General features: G+C 41.6%; 1 protein-coding gene and 1 long non-coding RNA gene across 2 annotated transcripts in view; both read left to right on the forward strand.

Annotated features, from left to right (window-relative positions):
- Nucleotides 1–8,932, forward strand: part of LOC147728200 (uncharacterized) — a 136,697-nt gene extending 127,765 nt beyond the window's left edge. The window contains exons 5-7 of the long non-coding RNA XR_015309537.1: nucleotides 5,104–5,488; nucleotides 7,341–7,725; nucleotides 8,480–8,932. This is a non-coding gene — a long non-coding RNA (uncharacterized LOC147728200). The remainder of the gene's footprint in view (nucleotides 1–5,103; nucleotides 5,489–7,340; nucleotides 7,726–8,479) is intronic.
- Nucleotides 8,933–10,173: 1,241 nt separating this feature from the next.
- Nucleotides 10,174–12,917, forward strand: part of SHOC1 (shortage in chiasmata 1) — a 1,715,507-nt gene continuing 1,712,763 nt past the window's right edge. The window contains exons 1-2 of the mRNA XM_086963751.1: nucleotides 10,174–10,272; nucleotides 12,175–12,304. Coding sequence (XP_086819877.1) covers nucleotides 10,174–10,272; nucleotides 12,175–12,304 — 229 coding nt within the window. The remainder of the gene's footprint in view (nucleotides 10,273–12,174; nucleotides 12,305–12,917) is intronic.

The raw sequence follows: 12,917 nt of genomic DNA on the forward strand, positions 1-12,917 counted from the left end.
AGAGTTCTGTCAAATGCCTCAATATGTGAGCGGTGTGTCATAGTACATTCGTCCCACATGATAAGAGACACATTTTGAAGCAGTGTCCCCAAAGGTCTGTTTTTCCGAATAGAGCAAATTGAATCCTTTTCAAGGGAAACTGTTAAAGGAAGTTTAAAAGTTGAATGTGCAGTTTTCCCAGCTGTTAGCAAAGTGGCTGCTATTCCATAAGAAGCAACAGCTAGAGCCAATGTCCCAGAAGATCGAACTTTGGCAAGTGTGAGGTTGATTAGGTAAGTCTTTCCTGTGCCACCGGGGGCATCTATGAACAATCATCTGCCTTGCTTCTTCTCAACACTATCAACTATGGTGTTGTAGGCGAGTTGTTGATCGGGAACTAAGTTAGACAAGTGTTGAGCAAGGTAGTTAAATAGGTCTGGAATATTGTGTGCGGTAGCGATATTGTGGTATCCAGTTAGGTTAGTTCGTACCGCTGTCGGCAGGCTGAAATCTTGTAAGGCCTTCTCGCTTAATAGATACAGTGAGTCTTCAATTTCTATAAGTCTTTGGCTTGTGATTTCATAGTTGATTGGCATACAGTCATTATGAGAGTGCTGACGCATACGGTGTAGTATATCTTCACATAGATCATTTTTAAATCCTTCCCATAAAGCCATCAGGTCAGATGGTTGACAAAAAAGCTAAATGGTTACAAACAATTCCCTGAGTTTTGATGGAGAATCAGAAAGTGCTGCATCAGCTAACGTATGTTTCCAATGTTCGTCGTCTTCAATAAGACCTAGTTGTTTAAAGGCAGCCTGATAGGTTGGCATTAGTTGACCGTAAACACTCAAATGACTGGCAAAATCTGTAGGCCCACGAACATGCTGTAAAAGAATCCTTAAATGGAAACATTCAGATTGGTTTGGGTGAATACTGTACATCCTACCCAGAGCAGAATCTTTCCTAACCCCAGGGTGACCTAGTACCTCCTGGCCGCGTTTCCGACGAGTAAAGGTAGAATGAGCCTAAGTGTAGTACTGTGGAACCTCGTGGTATAGTAATGTTTTTGCAAATTCGTCAGAGCCACATAACTGGAAGAATGCGGTAAGGGTTGTTGCTGGAGGGTTTTGTGCTATGTGTCTAATGTTAGCGTCAGTAAAATATACTCTTTGTCCATTAGGTAGATGTACGGCCAAATGTGTAACAGTAGGATGCCTTTCATGAATGTGAAACTCAAGAAACCTCCACACGGCTTCGGACGTGCTAATATATCGGCCATTGACATATGTTTCTATCTCATTGTGTTTGTTTTGTATAGTAGCAGTGGCCTGATCTGAGCCTTTTTTGATATATTTGCATGTATACTTAATAGCTTTAACGGATTGGCAGTATTCAATATTAATATGTGCATTAAAGCTGCAGCACAGTACAGGTGAATATGAAACTACCCACCGATTATTTCCAGTGAACTCTTTTCCTCTGACAGTGATTGTGACAGTATGGCCACCATGCTCTGAGCTTCTCCTATGGTAAACAGGATACCCATTAACACCTGTTTCTGTCTCATTTGTAGGAGTCCTTGGGTATTTCTTACTACAAAAACCGTTCTTCATACAGGGTGAATGAATGTTGTGTTCCCCACATAGGCCATGAAGCATGTTTCTTTTGACTATTTGGAATAGTAGTTGATCGTTAACAGGATCGGCAGATATGATTAGACCAACTTCGTCTAGCTTTATTTTAAGTTCAAGCTACAACAAAATGTGTACTTGCAGCAGTCCTCTCTTTTGCCATTCGATAGTAAAAATACAAGCTTTACCGGTACCAAAAATAGCTTTTTGGGTCAGCAGCTTCATGAGTGCTTTGACCTTTAAATTGAAGACACGCGCTACGATGTCATGCCGATCGCAGGATCTTTGTTTTGCGAATAGGTGACGTTTAATTTCTGGCCATTCGGGATTGCAGGTGAAGGTGATAAACAAATCGGGTCTCCCATACTGCCTGACGTATATCATGGCATCCTGTGTCTTTTCCTGCATGTACCTGGGTGAGGCAGTGAATGTAGATGGCAATATAACGTGTTGTCCTATATCTAGTCCCGATACGTGCTGATCCTGATTAACCGCATCCTTTAAATGGATTTAGTTATCTGCGCGTAGTTGTGTTTGATTACGACCTATAAAATCCAATCTTTCCGTAATCATCTTTGCCATCATATCCCCAATGTATTGATTAAATTGATTGCGGAACCAATGCAAGGTATTGAAAGCGCCGGATCTAACCATGAGCGTATAGGCATAGTACTGCATGCATGTGATAGTTTAGTGAGGAATGAATGATTTTGGGGTATATTTAGACAATACCCATCCTGCCCTCTTGTGAATAGAATGGGGTATTGTAAAGGATCATATGATCGATATAATTCTGACACTCTACGTAATAGCCCGTCTCGAGTATGTAATATGATGTTACTTGGCCCTTTGTTCTCATTGACTAAACAAACAGCAACCTCATCTGTGGTAGGTACATTGTACCTCCCTTGATGGGTATTTGGTGGATGTTGATCTGCATGGATAATGAGGTGCAAGTCTTCTTTCTGTATATTCATCTCATAGTTGTACTTCAGGGACTGAATGTAAGTGTTATCTGTGTGTAATGTGTCCTGTAGTAGTTGAATAAGCTGTCTGTTTAAATGTGGCAGCATGTGTGACTGTGTGTCGAGTTGATGTTGTTGAGATAGGAAATATATTTGCAGAAATTGGGCCGGTTTGCCTTCCTGCGGAAGCAGACTGCCAATTAAATGGTAAAACTGGCCATGGATTTTAAAGGTAGGCATAAAATTCCCTTCCCTTACTTCATTAGCCCCAAAGGATATCATTTGGAAGAGAGTATTGTAACGGCGTGTGTTATTTAAGAAATATTAGAAAGGGGGTGAGTACCATTGAGTAGTTGCGTAATGATTATTGGCGGTTCCTCAATGTTGCTTACATTTACTTTTCCTGAGGAGCAGCAACGTCCTTGAGGTTCAGCCTTCCATTTAAGTGCATTGCATTTGTTGCAGACCTTGTCCATGTTTCCTATGTTGATAACTGCATGATTGATGTAGTGGCAAAGTGGATTGTATTGGAAGGCGGATCTTATTGTGTGTTGAATGCGAGGATGAATTGGTAGAGGGAATTGTGGCTGTTGCTGGTGACATAGTACTGGGGCATCTGTAATAGTGTGTGTTACATTGATGTGTTGTGTGTTGTGCACCTCAACCAAAGTGGCCGGTTTATCTGGTACCAGGTTGTGCGAGTAACGCTCTGTATAACTTGAAGATGGGATGCGTGCATTCCTGTTAGCAAGCCGGTGAGAACACCGCAGAGTTTGTTCCCTGCAAACAGCAGATGTAGAGGGTGCAGTAATGTGATCTACAAATAGGTCATTGTGGTTTTGGCTACTGTGTAAGCGTTGTATCCTTTGTGCACAGGTTTTTGATGTTGTCCTGGATAGTTGTGACTTCCTCTTCACCATGTTTGGTTTATCCCCGGAGTAGTATTGTAAATGTGAATTATAAAGACTTCAAGGGTGGTATTCTGTCTTCCAGTTTGTGGGTAAGGGAGCCAAATGAGAAATATTCGAGGAATTAAGTAGCACAATGGTCATTCTCCCATGTTCATACATTGTGGGCATTGTGTTGCAACATGTAAATAGTAATAGTCACGCTTTGTACTTGTGGCAGTTGTTAGGAGTAGCAGTGTGACACACAATAGGATAGTGTCAATAGTCTCCCCCTCAGTGGGCAATCCAAATCCCTTGTAAGTGGAGTCCTGTGTGCTTCCTGAAGACTAAGCTGCGGAGGCCTGACTATGCCCATAAAAGCATGAAAGGTGAATGAGCCCACAAAGAAATTTAGTTGTCGCGGCTGCTGTACCTAAGGCAGTAGGGTTAGTAGTTTACCAACAATATGTACTTGTTGTGAAGAGTAACACAAGTGCCCACATGCATCAAGCAGAATTGCATTCGCAAACGGTGCGAATCGCAAAATTTGGACATTTGCGAATGCAATTCGTGTTTCTGAGATGCCTCAAGAAGAAATGTATTTTTCGCATTTTGCGTAATCGCAATTGTGTTTGCGATTCCCTAAAAAGTCACAATTTTAAGGAATCGCAAAAAATTCTCAAAAAAGTGTATGCATCAAAATTCGCTAATTGCGATTTTGTAAGGAATCGCATTTAAGAATTCCTAAATTTAGAAGTAATGAAAGCAGGTGGTAATTTTTTTTTTTTTTTGGGAAACATGTGAAACCAATTAGTAGGGTACTTAAGGGGTTCCACAGTTGAACTAGACCTCTTTGAGGATGGCAGCAGTCATTGTCCTGGCACGTCGCTGGAGGTTGAGAGCAGCAGGAAGGAGAAGGAGGATGCTCAGTGAAAGGATATTTAGATTGTGCATTACTTTGTTTGGTCAGACACAGGCAGAAATATATGACAAGTATAGGCTGAATGCTGACTCCATAATAGATCTCATTGCTGAATTAGACCCTATTTTGCAAAGAGAAACTCGTAGGACCCTAGCCATACCCACCTATGTGCAGGTCTTATGTTGTCTACACCTTCTAGCATCAGGTTCTTTCCAGGGAGTAATAGCAATTGCTGGGGGGTGTCAGAGTGCACTTTCTAGATTTTTCCATGATTTCCTTAATGCAATGCTGCTAAGGATACAGCATCACATTCATTTTCCTAGAAATCCTCAAGAGTTGTTGGAAACAAAGTTGGACTTCTATAACATGGCTAATTTCCCACATGTAATAGGTTGCATAGATGGAACCCATGTTCCCATCTGTCCCCCATCTGTAAATGAGTATATTTTTCGCAACAGAAAAAATTATCACTCTTTAAGCATCCAAGTAATTTGTAATTCCAAAACACTAATAACAGATTTAGTTGCAAGTTACCCTGGGAGTTGCCATGACTCCTACATTTTCAAACATAGTGCCATCTATGGGCGACTGTTGTCAGGTGAATTTGGAGATGGATATTTGCTTGGTAAATAATGCTCTGTTTCCCAAAGTACATTTCAACCACATGCTGTTGCATGATATGTTAACTTCCATTCTACCTTTTTACACCCCCATAGGAGACAGTGCATATGGTGTGAGATCATATATACTTACACCATACCTCAATCCATCAACCCGTAAAGAGCAAAACCACAACCATGCCCATATTTCCACCAGAAATGTTGTAGAGCGGACCTTTGGGGTCATGAAGTCTAGGTTCCGGATACTGCACAAAACTGGTGGTGCACTGCAATATCGCCCTGATGTGTGCTGCAAAATAGTAGCGACATGTGCCATCCTGCACAACATTGCCACACAGAGAGGCTTGGAACTGGATGTAGATGACATTCTACCAAACAATGACAACCAGCCACAACAACCACATGCAAGAATTCATGGACCAGATGCAGCTGAAGGAAGGCGAATGCGAGCAGAAATCACAGAGCATTATTTTTAAAAGAGGTAAGAAGCCAGGTTATATTCAGTAAATCAGATTGACATTTATTCATAATCAAAAGAGGAGTAATGCTAAACCAAGGTAACATGAAAGCAAAAGAAGTGGAAATGAAATCAACATGTAGCTTTTAATTTTCATCTGTGTCTGGCCAGTATTGTCATGATGTCAATCCTTCAATAGTCTATCCATTTATTTCCTCCCTCTCACACCTAAAGCATTGCTTTTAGTATTCCTCAGAGCTGAAGATGTGTTGCTTTGCAGTGCGACATGTCTTGTGCTGCGGCGTCCAACCACTGTTTCTGATTTGGATTCACAAGTGGGTTTAGCACCTTCATTTTCATTGTCCCCATGTATTGATGGAAGCACACTAATGTCTTCCTGCATGATATCCTTGGTAGTTGTGTTGGCAAGCATTCCTTCAGGCAGGTTATTGCAACATTTCCTTAATTCCTTTTGCATGCACAGTGTAGTTGTTATCATTTTGGAATTGCTATTGCAATAGTCTCCCCCTCAGTGGGCAATCCAAATCCCTTGTAAGTGGCGTCCTGTGTGCTTCCTGAAGCCTAAGCTGCGGAGGCCTGACTATGTCCATAAAAGCATGAAAGGTGAATGAGCCCACAAAGAAAGTTAGTTGTCGCGGCTGCTGTACCGAAGGCAGTAGGGTTAGTAGTTTACCAACAATATGTACTTGTTGTGAAGAGTAACACAAGTGCCCACATGCATCAAGCAGAATTGCATTCGCAAACGGTGCGAATCGAAAAATTCGGACGTTTGCGAATGCAATTCGTGTTTTTGAGATGCCTCAAGAAGAAATGTATTTTTCGCATTTTGCGAAATCGCAATTGTGTTTGCGATTCACTAAAAAGTCACAATTTTAAGGAATCGCAAAAAATTCTCAAAAAAGTGTATGCATCAAAATTCGCTAATTGCGATTTTGTAAGGAATCACATTTAAGAATTCCTAAATTTAGAAGTACTGAAAGCAGGTGGTAATTTATTTATTTTTTTTGGGAAACATGTGAAGCCAATTAGTAGGGTACTTAAGGGGTTCCACAGTTGAACTAGACCTCTTTGAGGATGGCAGCAGTCATTGTCCTGGCACGTTGCTGGAGGTTGAGAGCAGCAGGAAGGAGAAGGAGGATGCTCAGTGAAAGGATATTTAGATTGTGCATTACTTTGTTTGGTCAGACACAGGCAGAAATATATGACAAGTATAGGCTGAATGCTGACTCCATAATAGATCTCATTGCTGAATTAGACCCTATTTTGCGCAGAGAAACTCGTAGGACCCTAGCCATACCCACCTATGTGCAGGTCTTATGTTGTCTACACCTTCTAGCCTCAGGTTCTTTCCAGGGAGTAATAGCAATTGCTGGGGGGTGTCACAGAGTGCACTTTCTAGATTTTTCCATGATTTCCTTAATGCAATGCTGCTAAGGATACAGCATCACATTCATTTTCCTAGAAATCCTCAAGAGTTGTTGGAAACAAAGTTGGACTTCTATAACATGGCTAATTTCCCACATGTTATAGGTTGCATAGATGGAACCCATGTTCCCATCTGTCCCCCATCTGTAAATGAGTATATTTTTCGCAACAGAAAAAATTAGCACTCTTTAAACATCCAAGTAATTTGTAATTCCAAAACACTAATCACAGATTTAGTTGCAAGTTACCCTGGGAGTGCCCATGACTCCTACATTTTCAAACATAGTGCCATCTATGGGCGACTGTTGTCAGGTGAATTTGGAGATGGATATTTGCTTGGTAAATAATGCTCTGTTTCCCAAAGTACATTTCAACCACATGCTGTTGCATGATATGCTAACTTCCATTCTACCTTTTTACACCCCCATAGGAGACAGTGCATATGGTGTGAGATCATATATACTTACACCATACCTCAATCCATCAACCCGTAAAGAGCAAAACCACAACCATGCCCATATTTCCACCAGAAATGTTGTAGAGCGGACCTTTGGGGTCATGAAGTCTAGGTTCCGGATACTGCACAAAACTGGTGATGCACTGCAATATCGCCCTGATGTGTGCTGCAAAATAGTAGCGACATGTGCCATCCTGCACAACATTGCCACACGGAGAGGCTTGGAACTGGATGTAGATGACATTCTACCAAACAATGACAACCAGTCACAACAACCACATGCAAGAATTCATGGACCAGATGCAGCTGAAGGAAGGCGAAGGCGAGCAGAAATCATAGAGCATTATTTTTAAAAGAGGTAAGAAGCCAGGTTATATTCAGTAAATCAGATTGACATTTATTCATAATCAAAAGAGGAGTAATGCTAAACCAAGGTAACATGAAAGCAAAAGAAGTGGAAATGAAATCAACATGTAGCTTTTAATTTTCATCTGTGTCTGGCCAGTATTGTCATGATGTCAATCCTTCAATAGTCTATCCATTTATTTCCTCCCTCTCACACCTAAAGCTTTGCTTTTAGTATTCCTCAGAGCTGAAGATGTGTTGCTTTGCAGTGCGACATGTCTTGTGCTGCGGCGTCCAACCACTGTTTCTGATTTGGATTCACAAGTGGGTTTAGCACCTTCATTTTCATTGTCCCCATGTATTGATGGAAGCACACTAATGTCTTCCTGCATGACATCCTTGGTAGTTGTGTTGGCAAGCATTCCTTCAGGCAGTTTATTGCAACATTTCCTTAATTCCTTTTGCATGCACAGTGTAGTTGTTATCATTTTGGCATTGCTATTGCCCAAGCGATGAATAGCTCTGGTATAAGTGTGGATGCTTGAAAATAATCTTAAGTGCCTATTGCAATTGGTAATGTTCTGTGCTTCTATTGCTTCACACATTCTTTCCATGGCTGTTGCCATGCGCTCCAGTTTATTACTTGTCGCCATATGTGCAGTTTCCATCACATTAGTCATTCTCACAAGGCTGTCACTCATGGTACTGATGTTGTTACTAATATGGTTCAGTTTGCCCTTCATAACCCTGATATCTTTGCCTTGCAGCCTTTGCACTTTGAGGAGCTTCTTCTCCACTACACTGGCCTGGCAGTCATCTTGTGAGGATGTCCTCTGGTTTGCAGGACTTGACCTTCTTCTGAAAAATTGTTGCAGTCTACTACGTTGACTTACATTTTTCTTTGGATTGACATTCATTTCAACTGCTTGTTGCAAATGTTCATGTGCATTTTGCTATTCATCAGTGTCAGAGTCTTGCAGTTGCTGAACCCTTTTACTAGTTTTTTTCTTTCCAACTGTTGGTGAGGATATCTTTTAATTTTGGACTTGTGTGTTCTCTATGTCAGTATTAACTGTGTTGTCCAAATCAATAGTTTCACCCTCTTTTTGAAAATCTACAAAAGGAAAATGTATGTAGAGTTTACTTATTGAAATGTCTGTGACTTTTCATCTAATTGTGCAAAATTGCATTTGTGATTCTAAATAAACATCTACTTTGCTAAAAAATACTGTACTCACATATGGGATGACTTATTTAGCATTTGGAAATCATTTACATCATAAACGTAATTTTAAAAATGTTGCTAAAGACTACATCTCCCAAAATGCATTGCTTCTATGCTGAATCATTGCTATTACTATAACCTTTTTGTATGTGATTGAGATTAGATGCTAGTGATAACTTATATCATTTGAGGTTGAATCAAAAGGCAAGTATCTGTTACACATTTACAGAGCAAAATAAGACAATTACACACTTACCTTGCGAAGTACCAGCCTGTTCAGAGGTGTCTATGTTAATCACTCCTATCACTGCTTCAGTGACCAGGGTCCCCTCAACCATGTCCTCCAGTGGGGTATTTGGTTTATCCTTTGGGGGTCCTCCACCTGTTCTATTCGCACTTTTTATCCTGCACGCAATTTTCTCCTTTGCACGGCTGCGTAAATCATACCAGCGTTTTTGTAGATTTGTAATGTCTCTGTGGGCAACCCCTACAGCATTCACTTTGGATTGAATGGCCAGCCACAGTCTTCTCTTCACTCCTTCAGGGACCTTCAAGGAATCTTTGCCAAAAAGCTGATCATGCCTCAGAGTGACCTCTTCTATTAAACTCTCAAGTTCCTGGTCACTAAACTTTAATTTTCGTTTTCTGGCATGCAGGTCTTCCACAGCACTTTCAGTAGCCATTACTCCTTCAAGAGCACACCAAACACACTCCTCCTGTAGCTGCAAGCAGAGCTCCAACTGCCAAAAGCCACTCCTGCAGTTTGAACTGTGCTTCAGCTGTGTGTAATCAGTGTACTGGCTTCCTGGGTGTGTCCTCATTAGTCTGCATCAAAATGCGAATTCGCAAGTAAAAATTCGCATTTTTCTTGCGATTCTGTAAAAATTTCGATTTTTACCAAATCGCAAAAAAATTGCGAAAAAATTGATGCATAGCATTTTGCTATTTGTAATTTGCGATTTGGTAAATTTCGCAAATTAGGAATCGCAAAAAATGAGTTTGATGCATGTGGGCGAAGCTGTCTTTAGGAATAAAAGATAAACGTTTTTACCTGAGTAGTAGTTCAGTTTCCACATGCTAATGCTGCTTGTCGCTTGCAGCAGAACATGTGCCTCTCTCGCAAAGGCAGTGTCAGGAATCGACACAGCGAGCTGTGCCTCTGCACCCGCTGATGACTGAGCGCGTGTGGTGTCCGTCCGGTCTCTTGTGCTCCCATTGGGCAAACGCGAAGCCACGATGCTGCGCGTTTGCAAGAAGTTGTGTGTCCGCTCAGAGGAAAGTCCTCCTCTGTGCCGGCGAAGGTTGAGCTTGCGCTCTGCGAGTGTGTCAGCCAAGGTGAGCGTGTGTTTCTCCACTCCCTATTGGAGATAGCGCTACCGTCCCCGAGCCGTCCTGTATAATCCGATGTTGAGCGTGTTTCTGTACTGTCCCAAAGCGACAGTTAGCAAAAGCCCCTGTGCAGTCCTGGCTTGCACAATGAGGCGGTGTGGTTTAGCCGGTTCACGCAGTCCCTGTGCTGTCCTAGCGTTGAGAATGAGGCCGAGCGCCTCAGCCGGGCCGCGCTGTGCCTAAACTCGGCGTGGTGCTGTAATCCGTCACGGCGTCTGTGACAGCACATGCCCACAACAGAGAAACGCTATTCTCAGGCACCAGGGTCTCCATGCGTTAGAATGGATTAATGCTGAACGTACACGCCCACCCACGCAGAGCACACCTCCTGACTTGATAGAGCGCTAATCAGGACGGTAATCGAATGTGACTACGCTATTACAATGCTGCTGAACGCTGATCACATGCTGCTGCCGCCTCTATACGTTACAAAGTAGAATCGAACGCTATTCTCATGCCGCTAGTGTCTCAGACGGGACCATGCTGAATGCTGAACGCACACGCCCACCCACGCAGAGCAACCCTCCTGACGTGATCAAACGCTATTCAGAACGCTAATCTCATGCCTCAACTCTATCACCTTGCTGCTGAACGCTAATCTCAATCTGCTGCCGTCTCAATGCGTAAAAATGCAGTATCAAACGCTATTCTCAGGCTTCTGGCTTGTCAGACGTGACCATGCTGAATGCTGAACGCACACACACACCCACACAGAATGCACACGCCAACCTCTGAGCTGGCGCTACTTCCAACAGACTACTTTGTGACAGAACGTGCTTTGTACTTTCAACAGTATATGTTGCGCTGGTGTATAGCCTATGTCCATCTGCTTTGTCTGACCTTTCCAATGCTGCATGCAGTGTTCCGGTTGGCGCTGTGGTCCCTGAGCTTACCCGCCTCAACGGTTTAGGCTGTCTCTTTATATTATTAGTTTGGATATGGATACTACTCCTAAATATCAGACAGAAGCGATTAATGGCTACTCTGGCCTCGACGAGGCACCTCTGTGTTTTAACCCCGGATACCTAACACTCACATTCTGAGCCAGTTGAAACTTTGCATGTTTTTTCTTCTCAGTCTCTGGCTAAAACCCGTTTGAGGATGTCACTCGGGAATTAACAATAAAACCTATACCCACATGATGGATATTATTGGGAACTGCATCAGTAATCTGTAGAAACTGTGACAGAAGTCTCCACATATTTTTAACTTACTTGAGAAGTCTTTGTCAACCCCTCCTCCCCCCCCAAAAAAACAGTTTTTAACCTTTCTTTTTACTAGTATCTTTTCCTTTGAGAATTTGATTACAACTCAGGTGTTTCCCATTCCCTAGCTGAACGACCATCCAAAACATATAACTTTGGATTTTGAGGCTGAAGTTGAGATGTCCAATGGACTTCTACCGTGGCAATACGATCTGCAGGAGACCTATAGAATGAAGAACCAGAGTCAAGGATGTTATCTCAGATTTACTTGTGTAGACAACTACAGAGATCTTGTGGTTAAGGGAATTTTCTTGACACATTTTTGACAGATTTTTCCTTGATGGATGGGGCATACACCAGGAGGTCTGTTAGTCGTTGATCACTGGGATCGCATGAAGGTGACTACCACATCAGCCTCTTGAATCAGCAGGCCGTTCGTTTGAGGTTACTCTCGTTGTAGGCGAGACTGCATAAATGCATGCACGCGCTATTACCGTTTTGCATGAAAACATGTAAATATACATGCACACCATTTTCCTCAGTCTTTAAATGTTGTAATTATTGGTAATGTTAAATATTGATTGTTATGTATGTCCTACTGTTATGTGTCCAAGACTTTTTTCCTTTTCTCTTTACTTTGTAGAGTGTAGCACGGCAAAAGTTTGCTGTGGACTGGTTGTTGGTACATATCCCTCACAGTTTACATCAAGATGAGAACTATTGTCATACAGGAGTTTTTGCCGAAGATAAATATAGGAGGCCATGGACCAGAGGTAAGCCAGTCAGTAGATTTTCAAGAACTCTTTTTGTTTTTGAAGTACTTAAGTCATTGTTTTTTTCTCTAATTGCTTCTGGGCCCGATTCACAGAATGAACTTAAGACTCAATCCTAAACTTACTACTGTTTTGGTATTCACAGATTGCATTTACTACTTTTGGTATTCACAGAATGAACTTACTCATTTCGGTATTCACAGAAGTTAGGACTCCTAACTTTAGGACTCCTAAATGCCTTCTGTGAATACCGAAAGTCTTAAAATTAGGATTTTTCTCAATTTAGTAGTCGTAAAGTTAGGACTCCTAACTTTAGGACTCCTAAATGCCTTCTGTGAATACCAAAAGTCTTAAAATTAGGATTTTTCTCAATTTAGTAGTAGTAAAGTTAGGACTCCTAACTTTAGGACTCCTAAATGCCTTCTGTGAATACCGAAAGTCTTAAAATTAGGATTTTTCTCAATTTAGTAATAGTAAAGTTAGGACTCCTAACTTTACTACTACTAAATTGAGAAAAATCATAATTTTAAGACTTTTGGTATTCACAGAAGGCATTTAGGCGTCCTAAAGTTAGTAGTCCTAACTTTACTACTACAAAATCGAGAAAAATCTT

Source organism: Lissotriton vulgaris, chromosome 3_1 (genome assembly GCF_964263255.1).
Source record: "Lissotriton vulgaris chromosome 3_1, aLisVul1.2, whole genome shotgun sequence".
Lineage (NCBI taxonomy): Eukaryota > Metazoa > Chordata > Amphibia > Caudata > Salamandridae > Lissotriton > Lissotriton vulgaris.